Consider the following 24,385-nt stretch of genomic DNA (forward strand, 5'->3'; position numbering starts at 1 on the left):
GACTGAGACAAGCATACGTTGATCGGCATTTCTCACCTGTACCGCGCATGATGATGTTCCTCAACCAGCCCTTGGCCCGTAACCCTCTCACCACTCGTCCCCCATCCACTCAGATCCGCCTCCTCCTCGATCTTTCTCAACCTCTCCCTCTCCTCGTCGCTGACCACCCTCGCCCCCCTCTCTACGATCTCCTGGCTGACCCTTTGCGTATCCAGCTCCAAGGCATCCGATTCGCCCGTCATGTTCCGCCGCACCTTGCCGCGTTCTCGCCCTTCATCAAAGAGCAGGCTGTTTTCGTCCTCGCCCACCTGTTCGTAGTCGTTGTCTCTGGGAGCGCTGGGCTGGGTGGTGCCGAAGATGCTGCTTGCGCGGCTGCGGATGCTGTCGCCCAGCTCGTTGAGTCCTGAGATGCCCTGGCCTACGGAATCGGCGCCGCGCGTGATGAGTCGGTACTTGAGGAAGTTGTACATGCCAATGCCCAACAGGGTGATGCACAGGCCGGTGACGTTGATCGGCGTCAACTCGTCGCCAAACACGCTGCTGGCAAGCGCGATGGTCAAGACCTCCTTGAAGATCCCCGCCACACTCAGCGTGACCACGCTCGTCCGCTTGATCAGGGCGAACTCGGAGAGATTCATCCCAAATGCGAGGAATCCTGGTCCGGCCATCAACCCTATCGTCCCTATCGCATGGGCCCAGGTGTCAAAATACCCCGATTTGGCCGCAAAGATCGCATACCACGACTCGAATGCCGCCGACAGGCTGATCAGCGCGACACCCATGATCGGTGCGAGCCAGAAAACCGTCGCTACGGGATTGCTCATGCCCATCTCCTCCCTGTCCAACAGAATCTGCGTCAGCGCCCATCGCAACCCTCCCAACGCCGACGCCGTCAACACCTGCACCGCTCCCGTCAGAACGAACTTGGTCTCCGCTGCCACCATCATCACCACTCCGACCGTGATCAGCGCGATAATGCCGATCAGACTCCACCGAATGACCTCCAACCCAAACACAAAGGCGAAGAAGAGCACAAAGGCGAGGTTGGAGCTCTTGCACATGGTATAGAACGTCAACGTGATGGTCTTGAGACTCGTGTTCGACAGACCGATATCGAAAGCGGTGGCCAGTGCGCACGGTACGACTTTGGTGGCCCAATTCGCGCCCGATGGTCTCGACGGTGTGCCGTTGGCCTTCCTCGGCACGCACGATGGGAACAGCCGCAATGCGAGACTCGATAGCCCGAATTGCATCATCATGTGCCAACTGGTGACGAAGAGTGGGAAGGAGAAGTGGTGTTTGGTGGTATCGAACATCCATTTGTTGTAGACCGAGATGGCGGTGGAGAAGGCGTACCAGCAGAGGATGAGGAGGATGTTGACCACGCCCGCTTTCCAGTAGGCCTCCTGGCGTTCTGCTAGGGTGCCACCCGATTGACGCTCGAGGGAACGGGTGGAGGGTGCGTGAGAGGCTTGCTCGGCCAGCCGCCAGTAGGTGCGTGGATCGAGCGACTGGCTGAATGTGTTGGAACCGACTCGGTGGACAAAGGCTGGGGCGATATCGTCGCGGTAGGGTGTCGAGGTGCCGCTGCGCTCGTTGCTGGTGAGCGGCTGTGATTCTGCGTCGGGCGTTGCATCTTCGTCTTCGTGCGAGCCTTGATGGCGCAGATGCGACGGTGTCGCGGTGTAGGGCTTGGGAGAGGCTCGTATTGTGTCGCCGGATCCTTTCTCTGGAGCCACGTCGGCCGAGTTGCGCGCGGACGAGCTGGTCGGGAAGAAGAGAATGTCGGATTCGGACGACTCTATCGAATGATCTGTATGGACCGAGCGAGCATCTGCCGGTCGAGCGTCCATCTTTGCTTCTTAGGCCTCGTCGGGGGACGGCTCATAGATATCGAATTGAGCTCTCGAGTCGTGAAGCGTGAAACGTCTACGCAGACATGCTGACGACGCGACTATCTGCTCCGGCCTTGGTGACGAAGCAGACCGATGCTGTGGTTGCTTGTGGTTAGGTCGTGTGAGGGAGGAAGGTGTGACTGAAGCAAGTGAGGTCGGCCAAAGCGGGTTCGTGCATCAATAGTTAGCCAACAGACCGACAACGTGCGACCCTTGCAGCCAAGTGTGACTGTGTTAGGCTTGCTCTTGACAGACCACCAAGCTAAAATTCACGCAACACCTGCAGATCTTGAGACGCGCTCTTTCCCGCTTCAAGAGCAGCTGCTTCTTCCTCACGGCGGACCCTGAACATGCTTCGGAAGACACTTCCGTATCTTTGTCCAATCTTCAGACTGTACCGTGACGCTCAAGCTGCTTGTAACGCTGACCTTCTTCATCACAATTGCTCGGATCCACGATGCAACAGACAGTTCCATTCCTTGACTGACGTCGATGATCGACACGATTGCGGTGCACCAAGAGCTGACCTTGCGAAACCACTAGGACCCGAACCAGCTGCCGTGCGACAGGTGCAGCACCTGGCCGGTCATGATGTTGGACGAGCCTGCGTCGGCGAGGAAGACGTACGCGGCGCCCATCTCTGCCGGCTGACCAGGCCTACCGTGCAAAGGCACGCCACCGATTCCCCAGCCCTCCATGTTGTCCTCGCTGCGGCTTGCGGGCTGCAGCGGCGTGTAGACCGGTCCGGGAGCGACGGCGTTGACGCGAATCCCGCGCGGTGCGAGGTGGAGCGCCATACTGCGAGTGAAGGAGACGAGGGCGCCCTTGGTGGAGCTGTAGTCGATCATAGCTGCGCTGCCCTTGTACGCCGTTACCGAGGACGACTGGATGATGGTCGAGCCGCGCTTCATGTGGGGCAAGGCGAATTTGGTCAGTGCAAAGGCACCCAGCACATTGCTGCGGAAGGTGCTCTCCGTGACATTGAGATCGATCTCCTCAAAATTGGGAGAGGGCACCTGCTTGGACGCGTTGTTGACGACAATGTCGATGGTGCCCCACTTGGCGAGGTGCTTCTCGACGAGTTCCTTGCAGTACAAATCCTGTTCGAGATTGCCAGGCACACGGAGAATCTCGTGCGTTCCCATGGGCGCTTCACGGACGAGCTTCTCGACCATGTCAGCGTCCTTCTCCTCCTCGGGCAGATAGGCGATGGTGACGTTGGCACCCTCGCGAGCAAAGAAGAGCGCAGCGCTGCGACCGATACCAGAATCACCACCGGTAACGATGGCGGACTTGCCCTCGAGCTTGCCGCTGCCTCCATATTCTTCGAGATAAGGCTTGCCGTCTTTGTCCCACTTTTCGACCTTGATGTGCTCGGCGAGCGGCTCCATCGACTGGTCCTCGCCGGGAAGCTCCTGCTTCTGACCCTTGGGGTAGTAGTTGGGGTAGGCGGTGACCACCTCGTCTTCCTGCTGCGATGACATGGCGAAGTAGCGTGTTGGGCCTGAGGTGAAGGGAAAGGTTGATCGAGTGAGACGGAAGGACGAGTGGATGCCAAGGTGTCCACTATATACCCTTGCTCATGGCTTCAAGAATGCGAGCGTGTTGAGGGCATGCCTGTCATCATGCTCAAGGTCACGGACCTGCACTCAGATGGCATCAGTAACGCCCCTACAAAGGCTTGACGAGCTCATTGTGTCGGTCAAAGCGCTCGCTGAGTGAGATCTGTAGTCACCGAGGCCAAGCATCGTGACGGAAGAGGCATCGGCGCGGACGAGGCAGGCTGGTCACACATGGCCTTCCAAAGTAACAGTTTGGCAGCTCGCCTTGAAAAATAGACAGGGTGCTGAATCATCGTGGGCGTCATTCGGCGCTTCCTTCCAAGCAAAGTCTGTTGTTCCACTGATTTTGTCGTTTTGCGCATTTCCATCGATTGGGCGGAGTGAGAAACTCCAGGCCGGCTGATCAGCATTTTGATACTGCCGAAGACTTCGTGACCGCGGTCACGAGAGTGAGGCAGCTTGGACAAGATGGCATCCATGACATGTGTCAGCTGCAAGCATATGAGGTACTCCTGGTCGCGTGGCCTGTCCGAAGTTCCTCCGGCTCACGCTATCCAGTCCCCTCTCGCCCATGGCTGAGAGGCTCCGGCACAGAGCCAAGGGGCTAAGACCTTGATCTGCTGGCTTGCATTCTGCAGTGAGTCTGCGGCACGCTCACAGTTGTGACTCGAGCTTCATCGTCTTCAGCGACTGAGCTTTCTTCCAAAGATGCACCCCGCATATCCGTGCAAGCAGAATCGCTCTTCGAGTGCTGCTTTCCAAAATGCAGGGTGTGCAATTCTTGCAGCAAAAACGCGCTCAGCTTAGCAGAGCATACAGCAGCAGGGTCCAGCAGGGTGGCGCGAGCTCAAATTGGTCGCCCTGCGCAGCAATGCAGCTGAGCGCTTTCCGGCCCGTATCAAATCGCCGGGTTCAGGGTCATCAATGTCGAAGACCCTTTCCTTGCCACCTCGCTTCTCCATCTCTTCGCAAGCTTCTATCGATCGCAGCTGCTAGTCTGTTCATCGTCGCAGGATCAGACTCGCCAGCCTACTTTCTACGCTTCCAACGCAAGGCGTGGCGATCTGCGCCACATTGGGAAGTTGCCCAACTCTCGCAGGTCGAGTCATTTCTCGTCTCAATCGTCAAAGCTTGGCTCAACCGGAGACCGCAAGCCATCCGCTTCGTTTGCGTCTCCAGTCCTGTTCAACACTGGTCCTTGACCTTTCCAAGCAACGTGGACTTCGTCTCATCGTCCAGCACTGTCGTGGGAGCAACTCGTAACCACCATTGGGCCAGGAAAGACCGCCATTGACATCATGTGTACTGCCGCACCTGCTCCCCAGAAGAAGGCGCCTACAATAGACGTCCTCACCGCCGATCTTCACGCCACCAACCTCGACGGCTCCTCCGGCCCCGATTTCCGTGCTGTCTCGTCCAAGCATCTCAAACAGCTCCTTCTCGAGCCTGTTGACGAGACCGCTGCAGCCTCAATACCAGGCTCAATATCGTCACAGTCGATCGAGGCTCCCAAAGCGATAGATCAAGCTGCCAACCCGTCGGTCATAGATGTTGCCGAAAAGGAAGGCGATTCCGCATCCGCTCCGTCCGCTCCTCAGGTCCAAGGCCTAGTCAAGTACATCGCTGACCGGGTCACCTACGAGGGCGGCGAGTTTGTATTGCGCATCGGTGCGCCCAGCCCCAACGAGAGCGATGCCGAAACAGCCACCTTCACCGACGAGGAGCTCTCAATAGCTATTGCAAATGTCGTCAAAGCCTCGAGCTTATCGGATGCCGATGCCAGTGTGCTTCACCAGCAAACCGCCGAGGACGGTCACAGCAGATCAGCTCATGTTCTCATCCGCAGGATACCTGCTGGTGCCGAAGAGCTGGTCGAGCTGCGCATCGCGGTCATCGGCAACGTCGACGCCGGCAAGTCCACCATGCTCGGTGTCCTCACCAAGGGCGGTCTCGACGATGGACGAGGCAAGGCGCGTGTCAATCTTTTCCGTCACAAGCACGAGATTGAGTCCGGCCGAACCTCGTCCGTGGGAATGGAGATCATGGGCTTCGACTCGAAGGGCAGACCGGTCCACAATGCCGCCGGACCTGGTCAAGAGCCCGGGCGCAAGATGTCGTGGGAGGAGGTCTGCGCCAAGTCGAGCAAGGTCATCTCCTTCATCGATCTCGCCGGTCACGAGCGCTACCTCAAGACAACCGTGTTCGGCATGACCGGCTGTCTGCCAGACTTTGTGATGCTCATGGTGGGTGCCAACGCCGGTCTCATCGGCATGTCCAAGGAGCATCTCGGCATTGCCCTTGCGCTCTCCGTGCCCGTCGTCGTGTGCATCACCAAGATCGACATGACCCCTGCTCACGTCCTGGAGACGACGCTCAAGCAGCTCACCAAGATCCTCAAATCGCCCGGCTGCCGCAAGACGCCGGTCTTCATCAACGACATGGGTCAGGTCGTCGAATCGGCGCTTCGACTCGAGACCGAACGCATCTGTCCCATCTTCCAGATTTCCAATGTCACTGGCCTCAATCTTGACCTCCTGCGCAGCTTCCTCAACATTCTCCCCCAAGCCAGCGCTGCCAAGTTCCAGGTGAACCAGCCATTCGAGTTCCAGATCAGCGACATCTTTTCTGTTCCCTTCGTCGGCACTGTCGTCTCTGGTGTTGTGCTCGGTGGCAGCTGCAAAGTGGGCGACGTGTCTCTGTTGGGCCCGGATAGTCTGGGTCAATTTGTCACCACCTCGATCCGCAGCATTCAACGCAAGCGTGTCAACGTCGACGGCGCCACGGCAGGCCAGAGCGTCTCGTTTGCGCTCAAGAAGATTCGCCGCAACCAGGTGCGCAAGGGCATGGTCATGGTAGCACGCACCGAGGTTGCGCCCAAGAGCTACATGGAGTTTGACGCCGAGATTCTTTGCTTGTACCACTCGACGACGCTCTCGGTGGGCAGCTGCATGGTGCTGCACGCCGCATCCATCCGACAGACCGTGCGCATCGTGGGGATCGCCAAGCTCGACGGCAAGCCCACGCTCGGCACCGGCGCTGCTGGCGGCGATGCACACGGCGGCAAGCCGGTGGTGCGTACGGGCGACCGAGCTAAGCTGCGCCTCCAATTCATCAGGTACCCCGAGTACGTCAAGCCTGGCATGAAGCTCATCACGCGAGAGGGGAAGACCAAGCTCATCGGTGTCGTGCGAGCCGTGGGCCAGACCGGACCGCTGGGTGGAGCTGCGGCGGCGATGCCCAATGCTGGTCCGTCGAACGTGCCGCCTGCTGCGCACAACACAAATGCGTACCCTGCGCCGGCGCTCGGGGTCAAATGAGGGCTCCGAATGGGAAGTCCTTGGCAAGCACAGGCGGGCAGGTACTTGACATACGAAATGCGATTACCCGGTTGCGCCACGGACCGCAGTGTGATTGGTCTGCGCAGCTCTTGAAGAGGCTTGCTGAGTTGATCGTGGGACTGAAAGCTGTTGTATCCATCTGATGAGGAAGACCGAAGCTCATTGTGGGCATTATGTAAGCGCGTCAAATGCAGATTTGGTCAGGGTCTTAAATTTTCGCAGCTGTGGAAATTTGTTGCTGCAGCCCGGACCTTTGAGAAGATTCTCAACTTGCTCGCCCTGCTTGACGGACAACACCATCTGCCACCTTTCACCCTTGCGTCCCAGCGCACTTGTCATTGTCTGCATCGCTTACAGCCATGGCGACGGCCTCTTCATCAAAAGCGAGCTCCTCGAAGCGCAAGGCCATCCCTACCACCGCCGGCAAAACGAAAAAGTCCAAACCTGCCCCGACGAGCAACGACGATGCCTCCATCCCACTCGGTCGGGCGCTCGCCTCCACCGAGAAGCGCATCCGCGATTCAGCCGTCCGCTCGCTCCGCACGTACCTCTCCACCAACGGTGCGCACACCATCCCGACTCTGGAGCTGCAGAAGCTCTGGAAGGGACTCTTCTACTGTTTCTGGATGAGCGATAAGCCTTTGATCCAGCAAAGGCTCGCCGATGATTTGGCGAGTCTCGTTCTTGTTCACCCCTCTTCATCTACCAACCGGAGCGAGGCGGGGTTGGCGTTCCTAGAGGGCTTCTGGGATACGATCACCGCCGAGTGGGGGGGATTGGACAAGCATCGGGTGGACAAATTCTACCTGCTCGTCCGCCGATTTGTTGCATCCGGATTTCAATTGCTTGCGGAAGAAAAGTGGCCACCGGTCGCAGTGAAGACCTTCCAAGGGATACTGGGCAAGTTCGACGGCGTGTTAAGCACCAACAACCCCAAAACACCGGATAGCCTGACATACCATTTGTCGGATATGTACCTCGACGAACTGGAAAAGGTGGTCGAAAAAGTGCACGATCAGGAGAACGAACAGGCAGAAGAGACGGAGGAAGGAGAGGAGGAGGAGTTGGTGCTGGTGCCGACGTTGGAGCTATTGATGCCGTTTGTGGATGCATTGGCGACGGCGAAGAGCAAGGCGATGTACGAGAGGATTTGGGCGAACGTGTTCCAGCCGTTGCTGGAGGATACGCTGCGTGCGTCGGCGAGGGATGATGAGGCGTCGCTGTCGGATGACGAGGAGGAGGCGTCACTCGATGACGATAAGGATGAGGACGTGGAGGAGGACGAAGGGGAGGACTTGGAGGAGGGCGAAGACGAAGAGGAGGGAGGAGACGAGACGACCAACGGTACAGAATTCCACTCTTTCGCCGACGAATCCGGTCTTCCTGCCAACGACGACGAGTCTGAACGCTCCCTCCCTTCCGATTCCGAAGAGGACGACGAGGAGGACGACGCGGAAGACGACGTCCGCTTCCCGCTCCTGCTCGCCCTCTCCTCCGTCCCCACTCCCACGACTGCCAACGACGACGAAGAGCCCGACGCTAGCAGCATCGACGTCGCCCTCGTGCTGCGCAAGAGCATCTTCCAGGCGCTCTTCACCGCCGCCTCGCGCAAGGACGCCACCGAGGCGAGGAGGAGGCTCCTCTACCAGCTGTGGCGCGACGAGCAGGATCGGCTCAACGATCAGGCCGAGAGCTCCTCCTCCTCCTCCTCCTCCTCCTCCGACGACGACGAGTAAGCAATGCACAATACTTTTCGCACACATCTCACTCTGCACAGTTCGTGATAGTGAATGACTTTTGCCCATGAAACAGAGGGAGAGGTGCGGCTTCACCTCCAATTGGCACTGAGCGCATGCTCCTTGAACCACTCCTTGCCCTTTTCCTCGTAGTCTTGCTTTGTGATGGCGCTTTGCCTGAACTCATCACCGACGCTCCACCTCGCAGCGCCCTTCCACGCGTCGAACCTGCGATCCTTCGCCGCGGTCACCTTGACACTGACACTACTCGGCTGACTAGCCCGGATGCTCGAGTACAGCCTCTCTTCAAAGCCCCTATACGCCGTGTGCCGACCCGTGACAAAGATGTTCTGCAGCATCCTAGCGCGCGTTTCGGCGTCGAAACTGTGCACGACGTGCGAGCAGACCTCGTCGAGTCCGGCCTGGTCGAGTCCTGCGATAGAGGGTTGCCACAGCACCTCCGGTACGCGGATGCGCTCGACGTTGAGGTGCAGCTGGTGAGCGCGGCGGATGCTCTCCGGGTCCGCTGCGTTGGTCGGGTCGTCGAGGGCCGTGTCCGTAGGTGCGATGGTAGACTCCTGTCCGCCACCGGGACCGTTGAAGAACGTCAGCGTGAGTCGGTTCTTACGAGCAAGGCGGGCAGCGTACGTGTCGTCCGGACCGAAGGTCGGATCCAACGTCAAGAGTCGGGTTTCGATATTCGCCAGATTGGTATAGGCATCTTCTTCCTCTTCGGAATCGTCGGCGGCTTGAATCTCGCGGTAGATCGCCCAGTCGTCGTCGTTAGCTCCGAAGGTATCCTCTTCGCCGCCCTTCTTGCGCTTTCGACCGCCGGTCGGGGTGGCACTCCCACTGGCGGGCGCATCCGACGCCAGCGCGGTGATGGACTTCATCCGTTGTTGCGCAGCAAGCGACTTTCGATCGGACAGCATCTCCTTCATCCGTTTGCGCTCTTTGATGCGATTGATAGCGTCGTCGTACTCTCTCCTCAACTTGCTCGACCAAACGCGAGGGTTGTTGACCCTCTCATCTTCATCTCTCTGCAACGCCTCCTCTTCCAACCGCTTCTCCTCCGCCTTCTCCGCCTTCGCCCGCAACCTCGCATCGTACCCGGCCTTCATCAACCGCTGCTTCCTCTTCTCCTTCACACCCTCCTCGTCCAGATCCGCATCCGGTACATCTACAAGCGGGAAACTAGGCTCCTCCGACTTGTCATCCTCCACATACTCCTCACCCAGCTCTTTTGCCCTGAATCTCTTCAGCGCCCCCTCGATTTTCGTCACCATCTTGTCCAGAGCACCCTCGTTGTCGAACCCATCGTTCTCGAGTCGCTTCAGATACTCGGCCTTGCGTTCTTTGCCCTTCCACTCCTTGAGCTGGAGGTAGTACCGCAGATCGTTTTCTTTTTGCATCATCTTTTCGAGGCGCATCTTGCGGGTTTGTTCACGAAGGCGGTCGCCAGCAGCCTTGCGACGCTCGGCTTGGGCTGCGAGGTCTTCTGCGGATTTTTGCTCGGGGAGGGCGTCGGCGAAAGGGAATTGGATGATCACGTCGCTGCGCTCCATCGGTGTCCAGCTTGAAGGGTTGTGGGTCTTGTGGGACGCGGGGAGCATCGACATGCCGCGGATGTCGGTGGTGTAGTCGGACGAGACGTAGCAGAGGTCTTCCATCATGTTTTGGGCTTGCCATGGAGTGACGCGGGATGGGAAGTTGGGATACTTGAGTTGGATGAGACGCAAGAGCAGGTCGGACGCCTGCGCTCCTCCCCACGCGAGCCGCTTGGAGTTGGTCAAGATGCCCTTCCCACCCACTGTCGGGACCACGACAGTGCTCGATCGCCCAGACGACACCACCAGCGCATCTGGTCCCACCTCGTTCTGATACGCGCTGAAGAGACAGTCGACACCGTAGTTGACCATGGGCACCTGATACGCTTCGAACATGAGCTCGTTCATGATCCCCCGGCTGTAGGCCGGGTTGCACAGCGTCTCGGTCATACACACCGGATGGTTCACTCGATCGGTATCGATGCCCAGGTTGGCAAAGGTGTAGTCGAGGACGATCTCCATGGCGTCCCATCCGGTGACTACGTCGGAGTCAAAGGGCGTGCGGATCGAGCTGCGCGACAGACCGTCGGCGTACACGTCGTTGCCCACCAGCAGCATCGTCAGGCTCTTCTTGCGGTCGCGAACTTTCGAGATGAGATTGTCGTACGCCACAAAGGGTTGAGAGGAGTAGGAGGTGGGTTTGGAGGGAGAGGAGAGGGCGAAGCCGGCGCGCAGCTCGGAGGAGCCGTTGTCGATCACGATGGGGCATTCAGTGTTGAAGTAGGCAGAGGTGCGGTAGGCGAGCTTGGGGACCGGTTTGGGTTTGGGAAAGTCGGCGGCGGGATGGACGGGAACGTGGTCGAGCGGTTGATATGGTGTCGAGGAGGAGGATGCAGCGCCATTGGATGATGATCCCGGCATCCTGCTGTCGTGAACGGCGACGGGCGCCATGGTAGCTGGTATCCTTCCGAGCGCGAGCTCAGAGTGGTTTCAGCTGCAGAAAAATGAGTTAACCTCTCTGCTTGCTTTGATGAACGTTGAAAGCTGTGCGATCTGCGCAGCGGCGTCTTTCGAGTGTTGCGCCAACCGACTTGTCGAAGATGTAGGCGATGATCGTGATGTGGTTGGAAGCCCAGTCGCTCAGGCCATTTCTCAACCCTCGAAAACTGGAAGCTCGACGAGAAGGTCAGAGTGAAATTCCGAAATCCGTGCTCGCGACGCTCAACCCTGCATATCACTCAAGGCGCCAGCCGTTGAGAGCGCGCGAGGGCCTGCGCTTGGCGTCTCCCCAGATACTGTATGGCAAGCGACACATTCAACATGATAGCGACTGTGGATTGTGGGTATCATTGCTTTGTGTTGGAACCATCGTACGGAATTACGACTTTGCCGCCGACGGCGACGAAGCGGCCCCATCCCCTCCCACGCCGGCCCTCTCTTCAGCAGGCGACGAGCTCTCCCTCCTCTTCCGCACCTCCTCCAACCAGATCGTCCCCTCATTCATCTTATCCGCCTCCTCATTCATCCGATCCAGCCACCTTTGCAACAAACTTGCATTATCCTTCTTGAGATCCTCGTTCCTTGTCTCGATCTGGCTGAGTTCCAGACTCAACGTGGCCAACTCATCCTGCAGGATCTGTATCCCTCTGTCCTTCTCTCCAGCGGCATGGATGAGATCTTCCGCTTGGCGTTTGAGCTTCTCGTAGTCCAGCTGGAGTTTGGCGAGCAGCTCGGATTGTCGCCGTGCTTCCTCCTCCTTTTCGCGGTGGGACTCGCTCATGAGGAGCAGACGCTGGGCGTTTTGGCCTTGCGTCTTGTAGAGTGTGGCGACTTCATCGCGAAGAGTGGACAGCTGCTGCTCGAGAGAGGTGATATATGCCAGTTGGACAGGGTTTGCCGGCGTTGCTGAGGACGAGGGGGAGGAGGCACCGGCGACTGCGTTAGCGGCCGAGGTGGATGTGGCAGCTGCTGCAGCACTGAGCAGCGCTCGATTGCGTTGCTTCAGCAGACGTGTCTGTTCTGTCAGCTTGCGATCTGGTGATAGGAGTAGAGGTATGGATGATCAGCTTCGTTGTTGAGGATCAAAGTCAAAGGGAGGATGCTATACTCACAGTGATGAAAGACAGCGTCGTGCTGCTTCTCGAGCGTATCACGCTCTTGCAAGCGTAGAAAGATGGCCTGCTGCCAATTCGGTGCGACTGTCGCCTGCATGTTCGTGTTGAAGGGGACTCCGCGCTGGGAGCAGACCGCAGAGAACGTCGGCAGATAAGGATGGTGGTCGAGGCAAGTGAGGTGTGAAGGGTAGTCTGAGCGTGATTCAGGGTCCAATTGCTAAGAACGGGGTGCTGAGCTCGATTTTCGGTGTGAGCTTGTTAGGCCGGACCTGAATTTGGATCTCACAAAAGCGAGCTGGGCCATGACGACAGGATCGGCAGGCAGTGGTGCGGATTCCTTAATTTCCCAGCCTTGCATCAACACAATCAACGGCCAACCAAGCAGCCCCTGACAGGCGCGGCTCCAGGCCAGTCTCTGTGTGTGCTGAGCAGCCAACACTCCACATCTGACGCCTGTGCGGGTCACCTTTTTGGAGAGCCAAAGTCAGCCGAGTTGCTATCTTGAACGTGTTGATCTCTTCAGACCCTCACCATCACGATCACCCCTACCGCCATCACTACCACCACGAACAACACTCAGCTCAGCGCAATCGCGAAAGGACGCTCTACTCTTCACGCTCTAGGACCTTGTTGCAAGTCTACACAAATTTCGACTCGGCGTAGCAATCCGCAACACATTCAACCATCATGGCGTCTCGAAAGAAGGTCCTCCTCAAGGTCATCATCCTCGGCGACTCTGGTGTCGGCAAGACATCGCTGATGAACCAATGTAAGATCTTCCCATGCTCCTCACTACGATAACTGCGACCTCGTATCTGACTGACTCCTGCTCTCTTGCCTCTCGCAGATGTCAACAAGCGTTTCTCTTCGGCGTACAAAGCGACCATCGGTGCAGACTTCCTAACCCGCGAGGTGATGGTGGACGACCGACTCGTGACCATGCAGCTGTGGGACACAGCCGGTCAAGAGCGTTTCCAATCCCTCGGTGTCGCCTTCTACCGTGGTGCCGACTGCTGCTGTCTCTGCTACGACGTCAACAACGCCAAATCCTTCGAGACGCTCGATTCGTGGCGCGACGAGTTCCTCATCCAAGCCGCCCCGCACGACCCCGAAAACTTCCCCTTCGTCGTGCTCGGCAACAAGATCGATGTCGAGGAGAGCAAACGCATGGTCTCCCAGAAGAGAGCCATGACGTGGTGCCAGAGCAAGGGCAACATCCCTTACTTTGAGACGAGCGCAAAGGAGGCCATCAACGTCGAACAGGCCTTTCAGACCATTGCTAGGGCCGCACTGCAACAGGAGGCTGAGGCGGAGTTGTATGCGGACTACCCCGACCCGATCCGAATCGACCAGGATAACCAGCAGAGCGGCTGCAATTGCTAGAAGCGCCCCCCTTCACTCGAGGTAGTCAGGCGGCTGTTCTCTCTTCCATTTTTGATACCTTTCTGCGACCGAGACATCGGTGCGAGGCTTTGTTGATTCACCAATGTTTAGTCTAATGCGGAGCACGTTTTGCTATTCTCATCTCGGATGGCTTGTTGGCCTTTCAGCCTGTGATCACGGACACACTTTAGGACTCTCGAGGGATACAAGTACAGATGCATTGCAGGAATCGCAGCCAGATATGCGAAGGTCAGGTTTCGAGTCGCGACCGTTTGCGGTCCGACTCATCTTCTCGAGTTCTGCGGCTGTCGTGGTGACGATGGTCGCGATCCCGCCGTTTATGTCTGTCGCTGCGATCTTCGTCATGTCGATCGGACCTTGAGCGATGCTCGTTGTGGTGTCGACTGCTATGGTGACGGTCGCTTTCGCGATCGCGATTCCGGTCGTGGCGGTGACGCTGACTGTGCTTTTGGTCGTCATCACGATGGCGACGATGCCTGCTCTCGGGGTCGTGCCGATGTGAAGATGATGAAGAATGCTTTGCGTGCTCCCGGTCATCTCGGGACCTGTGAGAGCGTGACTCCTTGTCACGGCGTCGAGAGGAGTCGTCCTCGTCTCGACCTCGTGAGCTTGCATCACGACCGTCCTGTTCGTATTTCCGTGAGTCTCGTCGCGGGCTGCGACTCCTTTCCCTCTCCCTCTTCTCTTCTTCACCTGCGTTCTGACCCCACTTCCTACTCCCTTCCCCTCCGCCACTCACCTGAGCCCTATTTGCACCACTCGCCTCGGGACAATCCTTCTTCGAATGCGGTCCACCGCACCTGAAACACCCTGTCCCCCCACCCGCCCGCACATCCATCCGCATCGCCCCCTTACTCGTATCCTCATTCGCCAAATGCGTCCACTTGCTCCTCCCCTTCACGCCGTACCCCCTCACCTGCATCATCTTGGGCAACTGACTCACATCCACATCCTTACTCGTCTTCTCCGTATAGTCTCTTTTGAGAATATCCATGTCTTGGAAGAACGAACCTTTGTGGTAGTACTTTTGCAGGAAAGCAGGGTTACCTTTCTGCTCTCTCTTCTCGGCTTGGAGCTGGGCGGCCCGTTCGCGACCCAACCGTTCTTTCTCCGCTTCGGGGAGGGATTTGAAGGCTTCGATCTCGGCTTGTTCCGCTTGGAGGGTGAGGAGGGCGTCGCGATCGCGATGTAGACGGGAGAGCTCTCGTTGACGCCAAGCTTCGAACTCGGCAGAAGGGTCGAGACCGTCCGTGTCGTCGACGTCAGTGCGGAGGGTGTCGGCGTGCTCCGCTTCGGCGAGAGAGCGTTTGATGGTGGACGCTGCTAGGTCGTGTGCTTCCTGCCGACGTTGCGCGGCAAGTGCTTCAGCAGCATGCTCGACTGACGCTTGAGATGGGGCAGGATCGGGTTGGGTGGTGGTGCGCGCTCGTTTAGGCACGAAGATCGGCTTGAGCAGCGGTTGTGGTGCTGACTCCTCTTCCTCGGACGAGTCGGTTTCGTACTCTGACGAGTCTTCCACCGCGGTAGATTGCTGAGCGGTCACGGTCGCCGCACCGGGTTTGCGAAACACCGGCTTGGAGGGAGGCTCCTCGTCCGTATCCGTCTCGTACTCGGACGACTCGCCTTGCTGTTCCGCCCCGGTGTTCGAGTGCAGCCGCAAGTCAAGCTTCTTGCTACTCGGACCAGCCTCGCTGATCACGATTCCTGCTGCCCGCCTCTGCTGGCTGAGTGCGGCGGCTCCGGGTGAGAGGTCTGTCACGCCGACCTGATGCGCATCGTGATCGTCTTCGCGCACTTCGCCGTCGTCCGAGTCCGAGTAGTCGTCGAGCGATGCCCCTGCTCCTAGAGGAGCTTTGCCGGGCCGATACCGTGCGGCTGGCCGAGCGATCCTTGACGCCGTCTTTGGTGGCGGCGGCGGAGCCATCTTTTTCTGACGTCCACTGCAGGACGGTGTCAGTTGGTCGAGATGGCTACCTGCTGGAAGTGCGAAGTGAAGGTTCAAGGGTCCAGCCGAGGAAGTCGGAAGGACTGCGATTTTCTCAACTTGATCGCGAAAGCGGTGTAACACCTTCCGCCCCGACCAAAAAAAATGGCTTCCCCCGCGGATCTGATTGCGCATCGCCGATACCTCCCAAGCGAAAGGAGCAACATCCATCCTCCGCGATTCGCCGGCCCGTACCATTTGATACACAAACATGTGGCCCTGAGTCATCTTGCCTATCAGTCGGAGGGTCAGCACGTTTGAGATTGGACGACGGGACGAGCTAAGCGCTGCGCTAGCGTTGAGAGGCGTTCTTGGAGGTCTCACTCTGCTTGCGCCCACGCATTGCGACACGGTGGCTTGCCAGTGTGCAATTTTGAGAAAGCGGTCGGAGGCTGGACTTTTTGTCTCACGTCAAACGCCGCTTTCGTACCAAATTAGGGCGGATGCGGAATCGCACAATTTCCTACAGACTGCTGCCACATTGCGCCCCTTCAACAAATCAAGCTATCACAGTTGCTGAGAGAGAGCGTTCTCCGATTGTTTAGATGCCTGCTAGCAGAGTGTGCGCATGTTTGCTAGCCCAGTGCGCATTCAGACTAGGGCTGAAGGAGGCAGAAAGATGAGGCCGGAAGATAACGCAGTCGACGAGATCAGATTTACACCCCGACTGCCGCTGTCGAGTTTGGCGAGACAGACGAGGCTTTCGCCAAGCGCTTAGCCGCCCCTCCCTCCCGCGCTTCGTGCTCATCGCAAGCGGCAGGCTAGACTTGTACAGGTTTCAGCCATGCCTTCGCAACCAGCTTGCTCTTGCTTGTCTTTTGGCTGCGAGCCGTCCGTACCAATAGCCCTCGTTTTGTGGTACGTTCCGAGTGCCCTGCTGCCTGTGATGTCTGTGGGAGTATAAGAAGGTTCTATGTCTCCGTGCTTGTCCTCGCAATCTTCGCACCATCCCCATCATCACCCTGTCAGCAGGCAGTCGTCACGATGGCCAACCTAGCCTCGCACACGACGCCGCCGTTGCACTCGACACACGGCTTCGTCGACCCGCAACCCGAGGAGCTTCCCCCGCACGTCTCGGGCTTCACCACCAAGCTCTACCACCACCTCGGCGTCGATACGCCGTTCGACCCACAACATTGCTATGTCACCTCCTACCTCCTGCCCGTTCCGGCGCTTGCGGCATTTCGGGTTCTTGTGGCGATCTACATGCTGGTGACCGCCTTCGCCACTGCTGCCGTGGAAGGCATTGGCACCGTGACCTTTTTCACGTCTCTCAGTTACTGGGGTGACACGACGTACTTTGTCATCAGCGCGATTCACACCGTCTCCTTCTGGTGGTCTCTTCGGCGATGGACCAAAGCTCGCAAGGCTGCAGGGGAGGGAAGGATTGAGATGCTCGAAAAGGCTTATCCGCTCAACGGAGCGGCGCGCATCGAGATCGCTCGACACAAGGCCGCCATCGATGCTTTCCCAACCACCACCCACGAGGGAATCGAATCCCACCTCACCTATCGCAAGACATCCGAGTTTGAGATCGGTGCGCGCTATCCTCGATCTTGGCTCTCCCGAAGCTTTCCGCGCCCGCTGCAGGTGGCTCATACGTTCTTGGTCTCGACGGTGTCGTCCTTCCCCCTGGTGGTGCTGGTCATCTTCTGGTCTATTCTTCGTGGACCCAATCCGCTAGGTGACCCTTACTCGGCATTCGCCAATATCGGCAAGCACACGCTCAACTACGTGCTTACCGCACTCGATCTCATCGTTCTATCGAGAACACCCCTCCGGCCTTGGTGGCACCTCATCCCGCTCGTCTCGATCCTCGCGCTCTATCTGGGGATTGTCGACATTACCTACAAACGATTCGGCGTGTGGGTGTATGGATTTTTCAACGTGCAGCAGTTTGGCGTGCCGTTGGTGGTGTGCGTGTGCATCCTGTTGGCGGTCTGCGCCGTGACGGCGTTCTTGGTTACGCAGGGGTTGATGCTGTTGCGCGAATACGTGGCGGCCAAGGTGCAGGGCAGTGGTGGATGGGGATCTGCCAAGGCGGTTGGTGTTCCCGACGATGCCTGCATTCCCACCCTCAGAGGACCAGGTCCTCTCGGTGGTGGAGGAAGGAGGACCAAGCCGGGTCACGACGTCGTGCATCTCAGGGGTAGGTTCCCCCAGAACGCGCTCACCGGTAGGAGGTCCAGTGGCATTGTGGTGGACGACGTGCACATTCAAGCGCTGTCAGGGATCGGGTCGGAACTCAACGTCGAAGAGACCAAGAGCGTCGGTGCTAGGTCGTTGAGGAGGCCAAGCACAAGGTTCGAGGGCTACGACGACGGGTTTGGACGGACGAGCATGAGTAGGAACAGGCTGGACTTGCCTAATCCGGATGCGAGCAGTAGTCAGGCACAGCTGTTCGATCCCGTCCGCTGGTAGACGATGAGGTTAGATACCACTTTGTTGTTTTGATCGTGCATACTTCCGTTTGATAATACATTCCTGGCATCCTACTTCAGTCTTCGTTATGTGCTACTTCGTTGTGTGGAATGCCTCAGAGCGTGCGCACATAGCCATCCAGGAGCTCGAAGAAGAGCGGCGGCACCTTCTCGCCACCCAACAGTGCATCCCTGTACACCTTCAAACCCGACTCCCCACCGAGCGCACCGAGATGCGCATCCAACCGATCCTCCCGATCCAGCTCGCCAGCTCCTTCCTCCTCGTCCTCGCCTTTTACCCGGGGCAGCTCTCGCAGAGCCACCGCCTTCCGCTCGAACGCCGCCAACAACACCTCCTCTACCAGCTGCCGCGTGCCCTTGACCCTTCCGCGCTTCGCATCCTCCGCATGTGTCCAGATCAACAACAACGAGCTCTTGGCCACCCTTCGCACCTCGCGCCACTCCGACGAGGAGTTATAATCGTTCGACCCGGCTCGATGCAGCAGATGCAATGCAAGCAGCAGCGTCGCGTCCACTTTAACGGTTACGATCAGCGGAGCAAAGATCGACAGGTCCACATCGGAGGCCGCGATGATCTTTTGCACTTGCAGCAGGGCTTCGCTGCAGGAGGTGGTGAGCGTCGTCCGTGAGGCAGAAAGGGTGGTGCTGGATTCAAGCTGGTGAAGGTGCGGACGAAGGAGTCGGATTCGAACCCAGTGATGGATGAGCAGGGAGAAATGGTTGAGCATCGCCCGGTTGGCGCCGACGAGATCGCGCATCTGCGCAAGGTGCGACTCGGCGATGCTGTTCCATTCCGAGATGGTGGTCAGCAGGTCGGTGCCGTTTGTGGAGGCGTGCTGAGTTGACTGGTGACGGAGGAGGAACTGCGTTGATGCGGACAGGAATTGGAAGAAGTGCGTTGAGATCGAGCTCAGACTCGTGCCTGTTGGGAGAGCGGCCGACTCGCCGTCGGGGAGGTGTGCTTCGTCGATCGAGCCAAGTGATGTCGACCAGCTCGTGCTGTCGATGGGCTCCCCGAGCGGCGCAGGTGGCGTGATCATTCCAAGGTGCCACTTTATCGATACCCACAACATGCGGGCTGCTTCGCGAACGAGGTGCGTGCGATCGGGGATGTTGGTCTGCAGCAGCTCTCGACGACGAACGGTGGAAGGATCGCGGATTGATTCGAGTGCAATTTGCTCTTCGCTGATGGCGTACACTTCGCCACCCTCGAACTGCGCCTTGCGCATGGCTGTGACCGCGCCCGTTCGGATGGTGACATCGTCCGTCTCGGCAGTGGCCTGCCATCTCTCTGCATCGTCTTGAGCCGAGCCCAGCTGATGCATGCAGATCGCCTTTGCGCTTTGAAATGACTGTGAGAAATTGATGCGACGGATCTCGAAACGTGTCAGTGAGAAGACGTGGTGAACGGGACAGCTGCAGCGATACTGACGCTCTGTAGATGATGTGAGGCGACTCGTGTTCGCCCTCGTCGCAGCTCGTAGAGATAGAACAGAAACTCGGTGCAGACCGTGTTGAAGTTGGGCTCGTGCCAAAAGTCACTCATCGCGAGAAGCGCTTGGCAGGTAGCATGCCAGCGCTCTGTCATCTCTGGCACCTGTTCTGCCGTCAGAGCGATACCTTCGCTGATGATTTCCTCGACGGGCTTGCAGTCGATCGCCGCCACCATGAGCTCGAACAGAAGCGCTAGGAAAGTCAGATCGACATCGGGCTCCTCCAGCTGGCCCGTCCTCCAGTCCGAAATGTCGCCACGCAGGTTGATCAGCTGCACTCGGATGAGACGCCAACTGATGCCGAGCGGAGACTTGGTCTCGAAGGTGCGCAGGCTGTCGAGCAGCACATTGACGACGTGGTCGTTGGGAAGCAGTCCCAAGATGAGCTTGGTGCGATCATGCGTCGGCTCGCATGCAAAGGGGAACAGGTTGCCTTCCAGCAGAGTGCTAACTGCGTCAGCATCGCCTTTGCCTGCAGAGCTGCCGTTGGCTGCGACACTACTGCTCGCCAATAAGCTTCCGGCCAAGCTAGGATCGACTGCTGCTGCAGCTGCTGCGGCCTGTGCCACACCATTGTTGTTCAACTGATCGCCCCCTAGAATTCCATTTGACCCGTAAGCTGCGCCGAGCTCACCATTCGCTTCTTGTCCCTGGCGCATCTGCTGTGTGATCCGGTCCAGCACTGCACGAGCCTGTGGGTTCTGCAGACCCAGCAGCCCTGCTGCTGATGTGCTCGGCTGTGAGTCGACCTCGTTGACATCGTATCCCTGCTGAGCCAGGTAGTCGGGTCCCAAGTAGTGCTGCAAAGTCTCTGGATCCGCCTCGTCCGCAAACACACATCGGTCTGCCGGAACACGTCGACGCTGACAGGGACCACAGAGCGGCCTTACCTTGTCGCACTTGACTTTGCGCGCCTTGCATTGGAGGCAGGTGTTGACCTTGCGGCGCTTGTTGGATGGCTCGTCGTCCTCGGATGGGTGAGGATGGTAGAGCGACGACATGGTGACTCTTTCCCTTGCACCTTCAATGTTCAGCGGGCTCAGCTGTAAGCCCTTCTCTGTCACCTTGTAGCAAGCACCTCACTCTCGGATAAAGGGCAGTCGACGTTCCAGCGGCGTCTCCAAGATGTTCGCCTCGTGCGAGTTGTGCCACAGGTGGAAGTCGTGTTCGTTATTGCATCGGTCTCCAGCAGTGGGCTGACCAGGCGGAAGGTGCAGCTGGACCACTGCGTCGCCGCGCACGCGCCTCGCGATGAGGCCGGTGGTGGTGATGGAGAAGGAGGGGAGCGGATGGATTCCGAGTACCGACGGCTCTGTGCTCGCCCGGTGTCCAATGCCGAATCGTGAGTGCTGCGTTGGTTTTTCCGAATGACTGTCCGGCGGCGCTGGATACGACTGAGCGCTCGTTCGGGTGCTGTATTGCGGTCGATGATGATATGAAGGTCGGCCGACGATCTTCGGCCGGTGTGGTCTTCCCTTTCCGCTTTCGCTTTTTCGATGAAGAAGGGTTCTCTTAGCCTGCATGATCAAAACTCACAGGCAGATTCAGCCATGCAGAGAAAGACGCGACGCGAGCCAGACCCTGAGCGCAAATCTTTCGTGCGAGTGAAGGATCATCGTCATCCACTGCCTGGGCGGCAGGACCCTGACGTGTGGGCTAGGATTAAGGTTGAACAGCTCGCTCATACAAAGCGGCGCTTTCTTTCATCATCTTCAACATGGTCTGAGCTCATTCCTCATATCGGCAGCAGTGCGAGCGGGTTCGAGCAGATGGGGAGGCTCAGGCTTAGGCTTGTACTTCGATCGTCAAGCGCAGGTGAAGAGGAAATGCGCGCGCTCATCACCTTTTTCGATGTCCAGTCCGTGACCTATTGCTACGCTGACCCGCTGCAAGGGATGTCCGCTCATGACCGAATTTGCCACGGAATTGTCAGCGGGCTTCCATCGATCTCGCCGGCCAATGTCGCTCAACCCGGTCCGCAGCTACACATATGCGAGGCAGTCAGCGGCCTTCATCGACGTCGTATGTTGAATTCCGCCCGTTGCGGTCTGTGTGTCGCCGAGTTTGCATGCGCGCAAGATCTACGACACCAAGCGCCCGGACTCCGCTGCGACTAGAGGTGAGGAGATGGGAGTCTCGATGGAGGGTTCCGGGCGACGAAGCCAACCCGACACCCGGACATGTCTCACGGGTTGCCGTGAACGGTGCACAAGACGGTGGCTTGCATCGTGGATCGCGCCGTGAAACTACGCGCAGTTGGACGGAGCTGAGGACGGCGTCAAGCCACACTCTGGTGGCACAGGTCCGGAGATCGAAAGTCGGCCGGGGTCATACCTCACCCAGGTCTCTTGTGAGCGTGGTGGCGACCGAGAAGGCCGTCGACTGTCGACTGTGCGAGGTATTGTCCGATTCGAGCCCTTGGTGCCCACGAGCAGGGGCGGAGTGCGGGCCGCTTTCTCGATGTCGCGCGCGAAGAGCAGACCGGGGTCACGACCGAGTGCCTTGCGCTGTCAGCCCGCCAGACCTAGGCCTTCCTGATGGACCGCGAAGGGCCGGGATGGGAGGCGGTTGAACGTCCCTTCTGACGAGGTATGCTGCAATGCAACATCCTCTCGCTTGCCACAAACGCCGGTGTTGCGGCTTTCCGCGCGTGGTCGTACGGACATCAGGCCATTGTTGACGGGGCTGTCCAAGAGAGCAACAGGCCGAAGACCGCACCCTTCTCGATCGACGGCATGCGCGCTCGCTTGCAATGCAAGCCCGCTCTCTCACCGCAATCTGACCGTCCCTTCCGGTCGGTTGATTTCAGCTCCGCCGTGAGTTCTTGAACAGCAGACGTAGGTCTCCTGATCGTGTCTCGTCGAGGTACAGGCCCGAATGCCCGCTGCGCGGCGATCGAAAAGCAAAATTGGGAGGTGGAAGACGAGCCGTGGCAAACAAGGGTTTTGCCCATGTGCACGCGGCCAGGGCCTGGACCCTTGTCCCAGTCGCGAAGAGGGTGTGGCGCCGCCAAGATTCAAGTGTATCGAAAGGCAGAGTCCGGGTGCGTGCTTCATAGGCTGCTCGAGAACTTCGAGACGAAGCGGCGCCCGTCGATGATCAGGCTGACGTGGGTTCAGAAGGAGAGTGTGCCGACCTCCGACCTGGTACAAGCTGTGACCCTCGACCGAAGAGTCCGAAAAGGAGGCGCGAGTCCATGCAGAAATCATGCGCGGGGGACAGAAGGGCGTAAGCGACAGATCAGCGCAGTCAAGTGGAATGGCTGTCAGGCTTGCAAGTGCTTCGATCGGACGGGATCGCTTGGATCGAGACAGGAAGCGCTGCACGATCGGCGAGGCCAGACTGCTTCCTTGTCACCAACTCGGTAGGTTCGAACTGAGGCACATAAATCGTCGGACAAGCGCGAGGAGACGAGGGACGAGAACAGAATGCAGACTACGCCGGGCTCGACCGGACGGAGAAACTCTGAGTAGGTCTGTCGGATCGAGGCTCGCTTGGGCGGTTGCCTGACTCGACGCCTTCAGTGATGAGCTGGACCTGGTCGGCTCAGCGCCGAAAGCTAGTAAAGCGTGGGAGAACGTGGCTGTTCCGAACTGTCTTGGGACAATCACACGCGGATGAGCCGACCGTCGAGCGTGGAGCCTCGTTGCTGATCGGCCCGTTCGGCAAAGGCGACAAACAAAAAGACGAACTTGAAACACACCTGTGCGACTCCGACTCGATCAGCTGGGTGTTGGGCATGGTTTGGCAGACAGCTGCTGTTGCTGCAACATGCGACGAGAGGCTTTCAGATTGTGCTGCAATGATCTCTGCCGCGGGTGAGCGTGTGAGAAGGGGTTCAAGGTCCGACCATCTCACCTGCAATTACCAAATCGAGGCACCGCAACTTCGCATGCATTGGATAAGGTTGCTGGGTCAAATTGGCTACGATGCAGCTCTCTGCAGAAGATCGTCTGCGTCGAACGGATGGCGCTATCACACTTCGGAGACGAGTTCCGAGCAGAGCCAATTAAGCTCGCCATTCGAGCAGAAGCTGATCGAGGAAGCGATGTTCGGTAGGCCTCATGGGAACGGTGTCTCGGGGGTATTGCTTGCCGAGCAATTTGGTTAAGGTGGGATTGCATCAACGAGCAGCGACTGTCAAAGAGTGGAAATGACTCGAGTTCTGTCTAAGCCAGGCTGACCGCATCACTGGAAAAGGCAACGCCGCCGCTGTGGGTCCCCACCACCAGAGAGACGAGCCTCGAGGCGGTGGGTCTACGCAAGTTTCGAGAGGGATGTGTGCTGGTTGGGACCAGAACCGTGGGTTCGGCGCTCTCCCAGACAATCAGCTCAATGTGCTGCGATTCAAGTTGAGCAAGTGTCACAATGGAAGCCTATATGAGATCTGTGACCAACGCATGCTCAAACTCAGATCGACCATGCAACTTCCGTGCTCCTGTTTCATATCGCATCAAACTCAATGAGCTGCAGACTGGACGGCGAATTTGCACGTTGTGCTCTCTTGGACACGTTGAGCCTTGCCAAGATGATTTCCCACCCCACTGCTCGACCACAGATGCAAACAGAAGAGAGGTCGGCCTTTCGGCTTGGCGCGCGCAGAATGCTTTGCGGAAACACCGACAGCACTCTCAGCAACGGGTGCCCCGATTTTCGAGTTTGGTTGTCACTTTGCTTAGAGGGCAGGCTTCTCGGCTCGAAGCGGAAAAGATACGGTATGGAGTCGCCGGTGGCTGATGGCCAGGGCTGCAGGATATGGTTGCGTGCTACGGTGCGTCCTTTCTCTTGCCCGTAAGACCGGTCGCATCCGAGACACCATCACATTTAGAGTTTTTTTCTTAGCGAGCGACCCTTCCATGCTGTGATACTAC

At 58.3% G+C, this 24,385-nt stretch overlaps 10 protein-coding genes across 10 annotated transcripts; 4 read left to right on the forward strand and 6 right to left on the reverse strand.

The window, feature by feature from the left end:
• Positions 1-32: 32 nt before the first annotated feature.
• On the reverse strand, positions 33-1,853 carry PSEUBRA_002062 (Triose-phosphate transporter domain protein; the record flags this gene model as incomplete). Its single annotated transcript, XM_016435235.1, has 1 exon — positions 33-1,853. One exon carries the CDS (start codon positions 1,851-1,853, stop codon positions 33-35), a length of 1,821 nt encoding a protein of 606 aa, XP_016293300.1.
• A 581-nt stretch (positions 1,854-2,434) lies between these two features.
• Positions 2,435-3,379, reverse strand: PSEUBRA_002063 (Short-chain dehydrogenase/reductase SDR; the record flags this gene model as incomplete). The annotated part of the gene is made up of 1 exon (XM_016435240.1): positions 2,435-3,379. One exon carries the CDS (start codon positions 3,377-3,379, stop codon positions 2,435-2,437), a length of 945 nt encoding a protein of 314 aa, XP_016293301.1.
• Positions 3,380-4,755: 1,376 nt separating this feature from the next.
• On the forward strand, positions 4,756-6,774 carry PSEUBRA_002064 (Elongation factor, GTP-binding domain protein; the record flags this gene model as incomplete). Its single annotated transcript, XM_016435230.1, has 1 exon — positions 4,756-6,774. The coding sequence occupies one exon, from the start codon at positions 4,756-4,758 to the stop codon at positions 6,772-6,774; it is 2,019 nt and encodes a 672-aa protein (XP_016293302.1).
• Positions 6,775-7,154: 380 nt separating this feature from the next.
• PSEUBRA_002065 (Nucleolar, Nop52) lies at positions 7,155-8,531 on the forward strand (the record flags this gene model as incomplete). Its single annotated transcript, XM_016435231.1, has 1 exon — positions 7,155-8,531. The coding sequence occupies one exon, from the start codon at positions 7,155-7,157 to the stop codon at positions 8,529-8,531; it is 1,377 nt and encodes a 458-aa protein (XP_016293303.1).
• Positions 8,532-8,623: 92 nt separating this feature from the next.
• Positions 8,624-11,029, reverse strand: PSEUBRA_002066 (Actin-related protein; the record flags this gene model as incomplete). The annotated part of the gene is made up of 1 exon (XM_016435245.1): positions 8,624-11,029. One exon carries the CDS (start codon positions 11,027-11,029, stop codon positions 8,624-8,626), a length of 2,406 nt encoding a protein of 801 aa, XP_016293304.1.
• Positions 11,030-11,456: 427 nt separating this feature from the next.
• Positions 11,457-12,289, reverse strand: PSEUBRA_002067 (Autophagy-related protein 16; the record flags this gene model as incomplete). The annotated part of the gene is made up of 2 exons (XM_016435252.1): positions 11,457-12,112; positions 12,190-12,289. 2 exons carry the CDS (start codon positions 12,287-12,289, stop codon positions 11,457-11,459), a joined length of 756 nt encoding a protein of 251 aa, XP_016293305.1.
• A 590-nt stretch (positions 12,290-12,879) lies between these two features.
• Positions 12,880-13,575, forward strand: PSEUBRA_002068 (Small GTPase superfamily; the record flags this gene model as incomplete). The annotated part of the gene is made up of 2 exons (XM_016435229.1): positions 12,880-12,961; positions 13,040-13,575. The coding sequence occupies 2 exons, from the start codon at positions 12,880-12,882 to the stop codon at positions 13,573-13,575; spliced, it is 618 nt and encodes a 205-aa protein (XP_016293306.1).
• Positions 13,576-13,982: 407 nt separating this feature from the next.
• On the reverse strand, positions 13,983-15,520 carry PSEUBRA_002069 (Micro-fibrillar-associated protein 1, C-terminal; the record flags this gene model as incomplete). The annotated part of the gene is made up of 2 exons (XM_059464772.1): positions 13,983-14,036; positions 14,336-15,520. 2 exons carry the CDS (start codon positions 15,518-15,520, stop codon positions 13,983-13,985), a joined length of 1,239 nt encoding a protein of 412 aa, XP_059320770.1.
• A 1,044-nt stretch (positions 15,521-16,564) lies between these two features.
• Positions 16,565-18,001, forward strand: PSEUBRA_002070 (FAR-17a/AIG1-like protein; the record flags this gene model as incomplete). The annotated part of the gene is made up of 1 exon (XM_016435254.1): positions 16,565-18,001. One exon carries the CDS (start codon positions 16,565-16,567, stop codon positions 17,999-18,001), a length of 1,437 nt encoding a protein of 478 aa, XP_016293308.1.
• A 115-nt stretch (positions 18,002-18,116) lies between these two features.
• On the reverse strand, positions 18,117-20,515 carry PSEUBRA_002071 (Zn(2)-C6 fungal-type DNA-binding domain protein; the record flags this gene model as incomplete). The annotated part of the gene is made up of 2 exons (XM_016435271.1): positions 18,117-19,373; positions 19,454-20,515. 2 exons carry the CDS (start codon positions 20,513-20,515, stop codon positions 18,117-18,119), a joined length of 2,319 nt encoding a protein of 772 aa, XP_016293309.1.
• Between the last annotated feature and the right edge of the window lie 3,870 nt (positions 20,516-24,385).

This window comes from Kalmanozyma brasiliensis, assembly GCF_000497045.1.
Source record: "Kalmanozyma brasiliensis GHG001 unplaced genomic scaffold PSEUBRA_SCAF17, whole genome shotgun sequence".
NCBI classification, from domain to species: domain Eukaryota; kingdom Fungi; phylum Basidiomycota; class Ustilaginomycetes; order Ustilaginales; genus Kalmanozyma; species Kalmanozyma brasiliensis.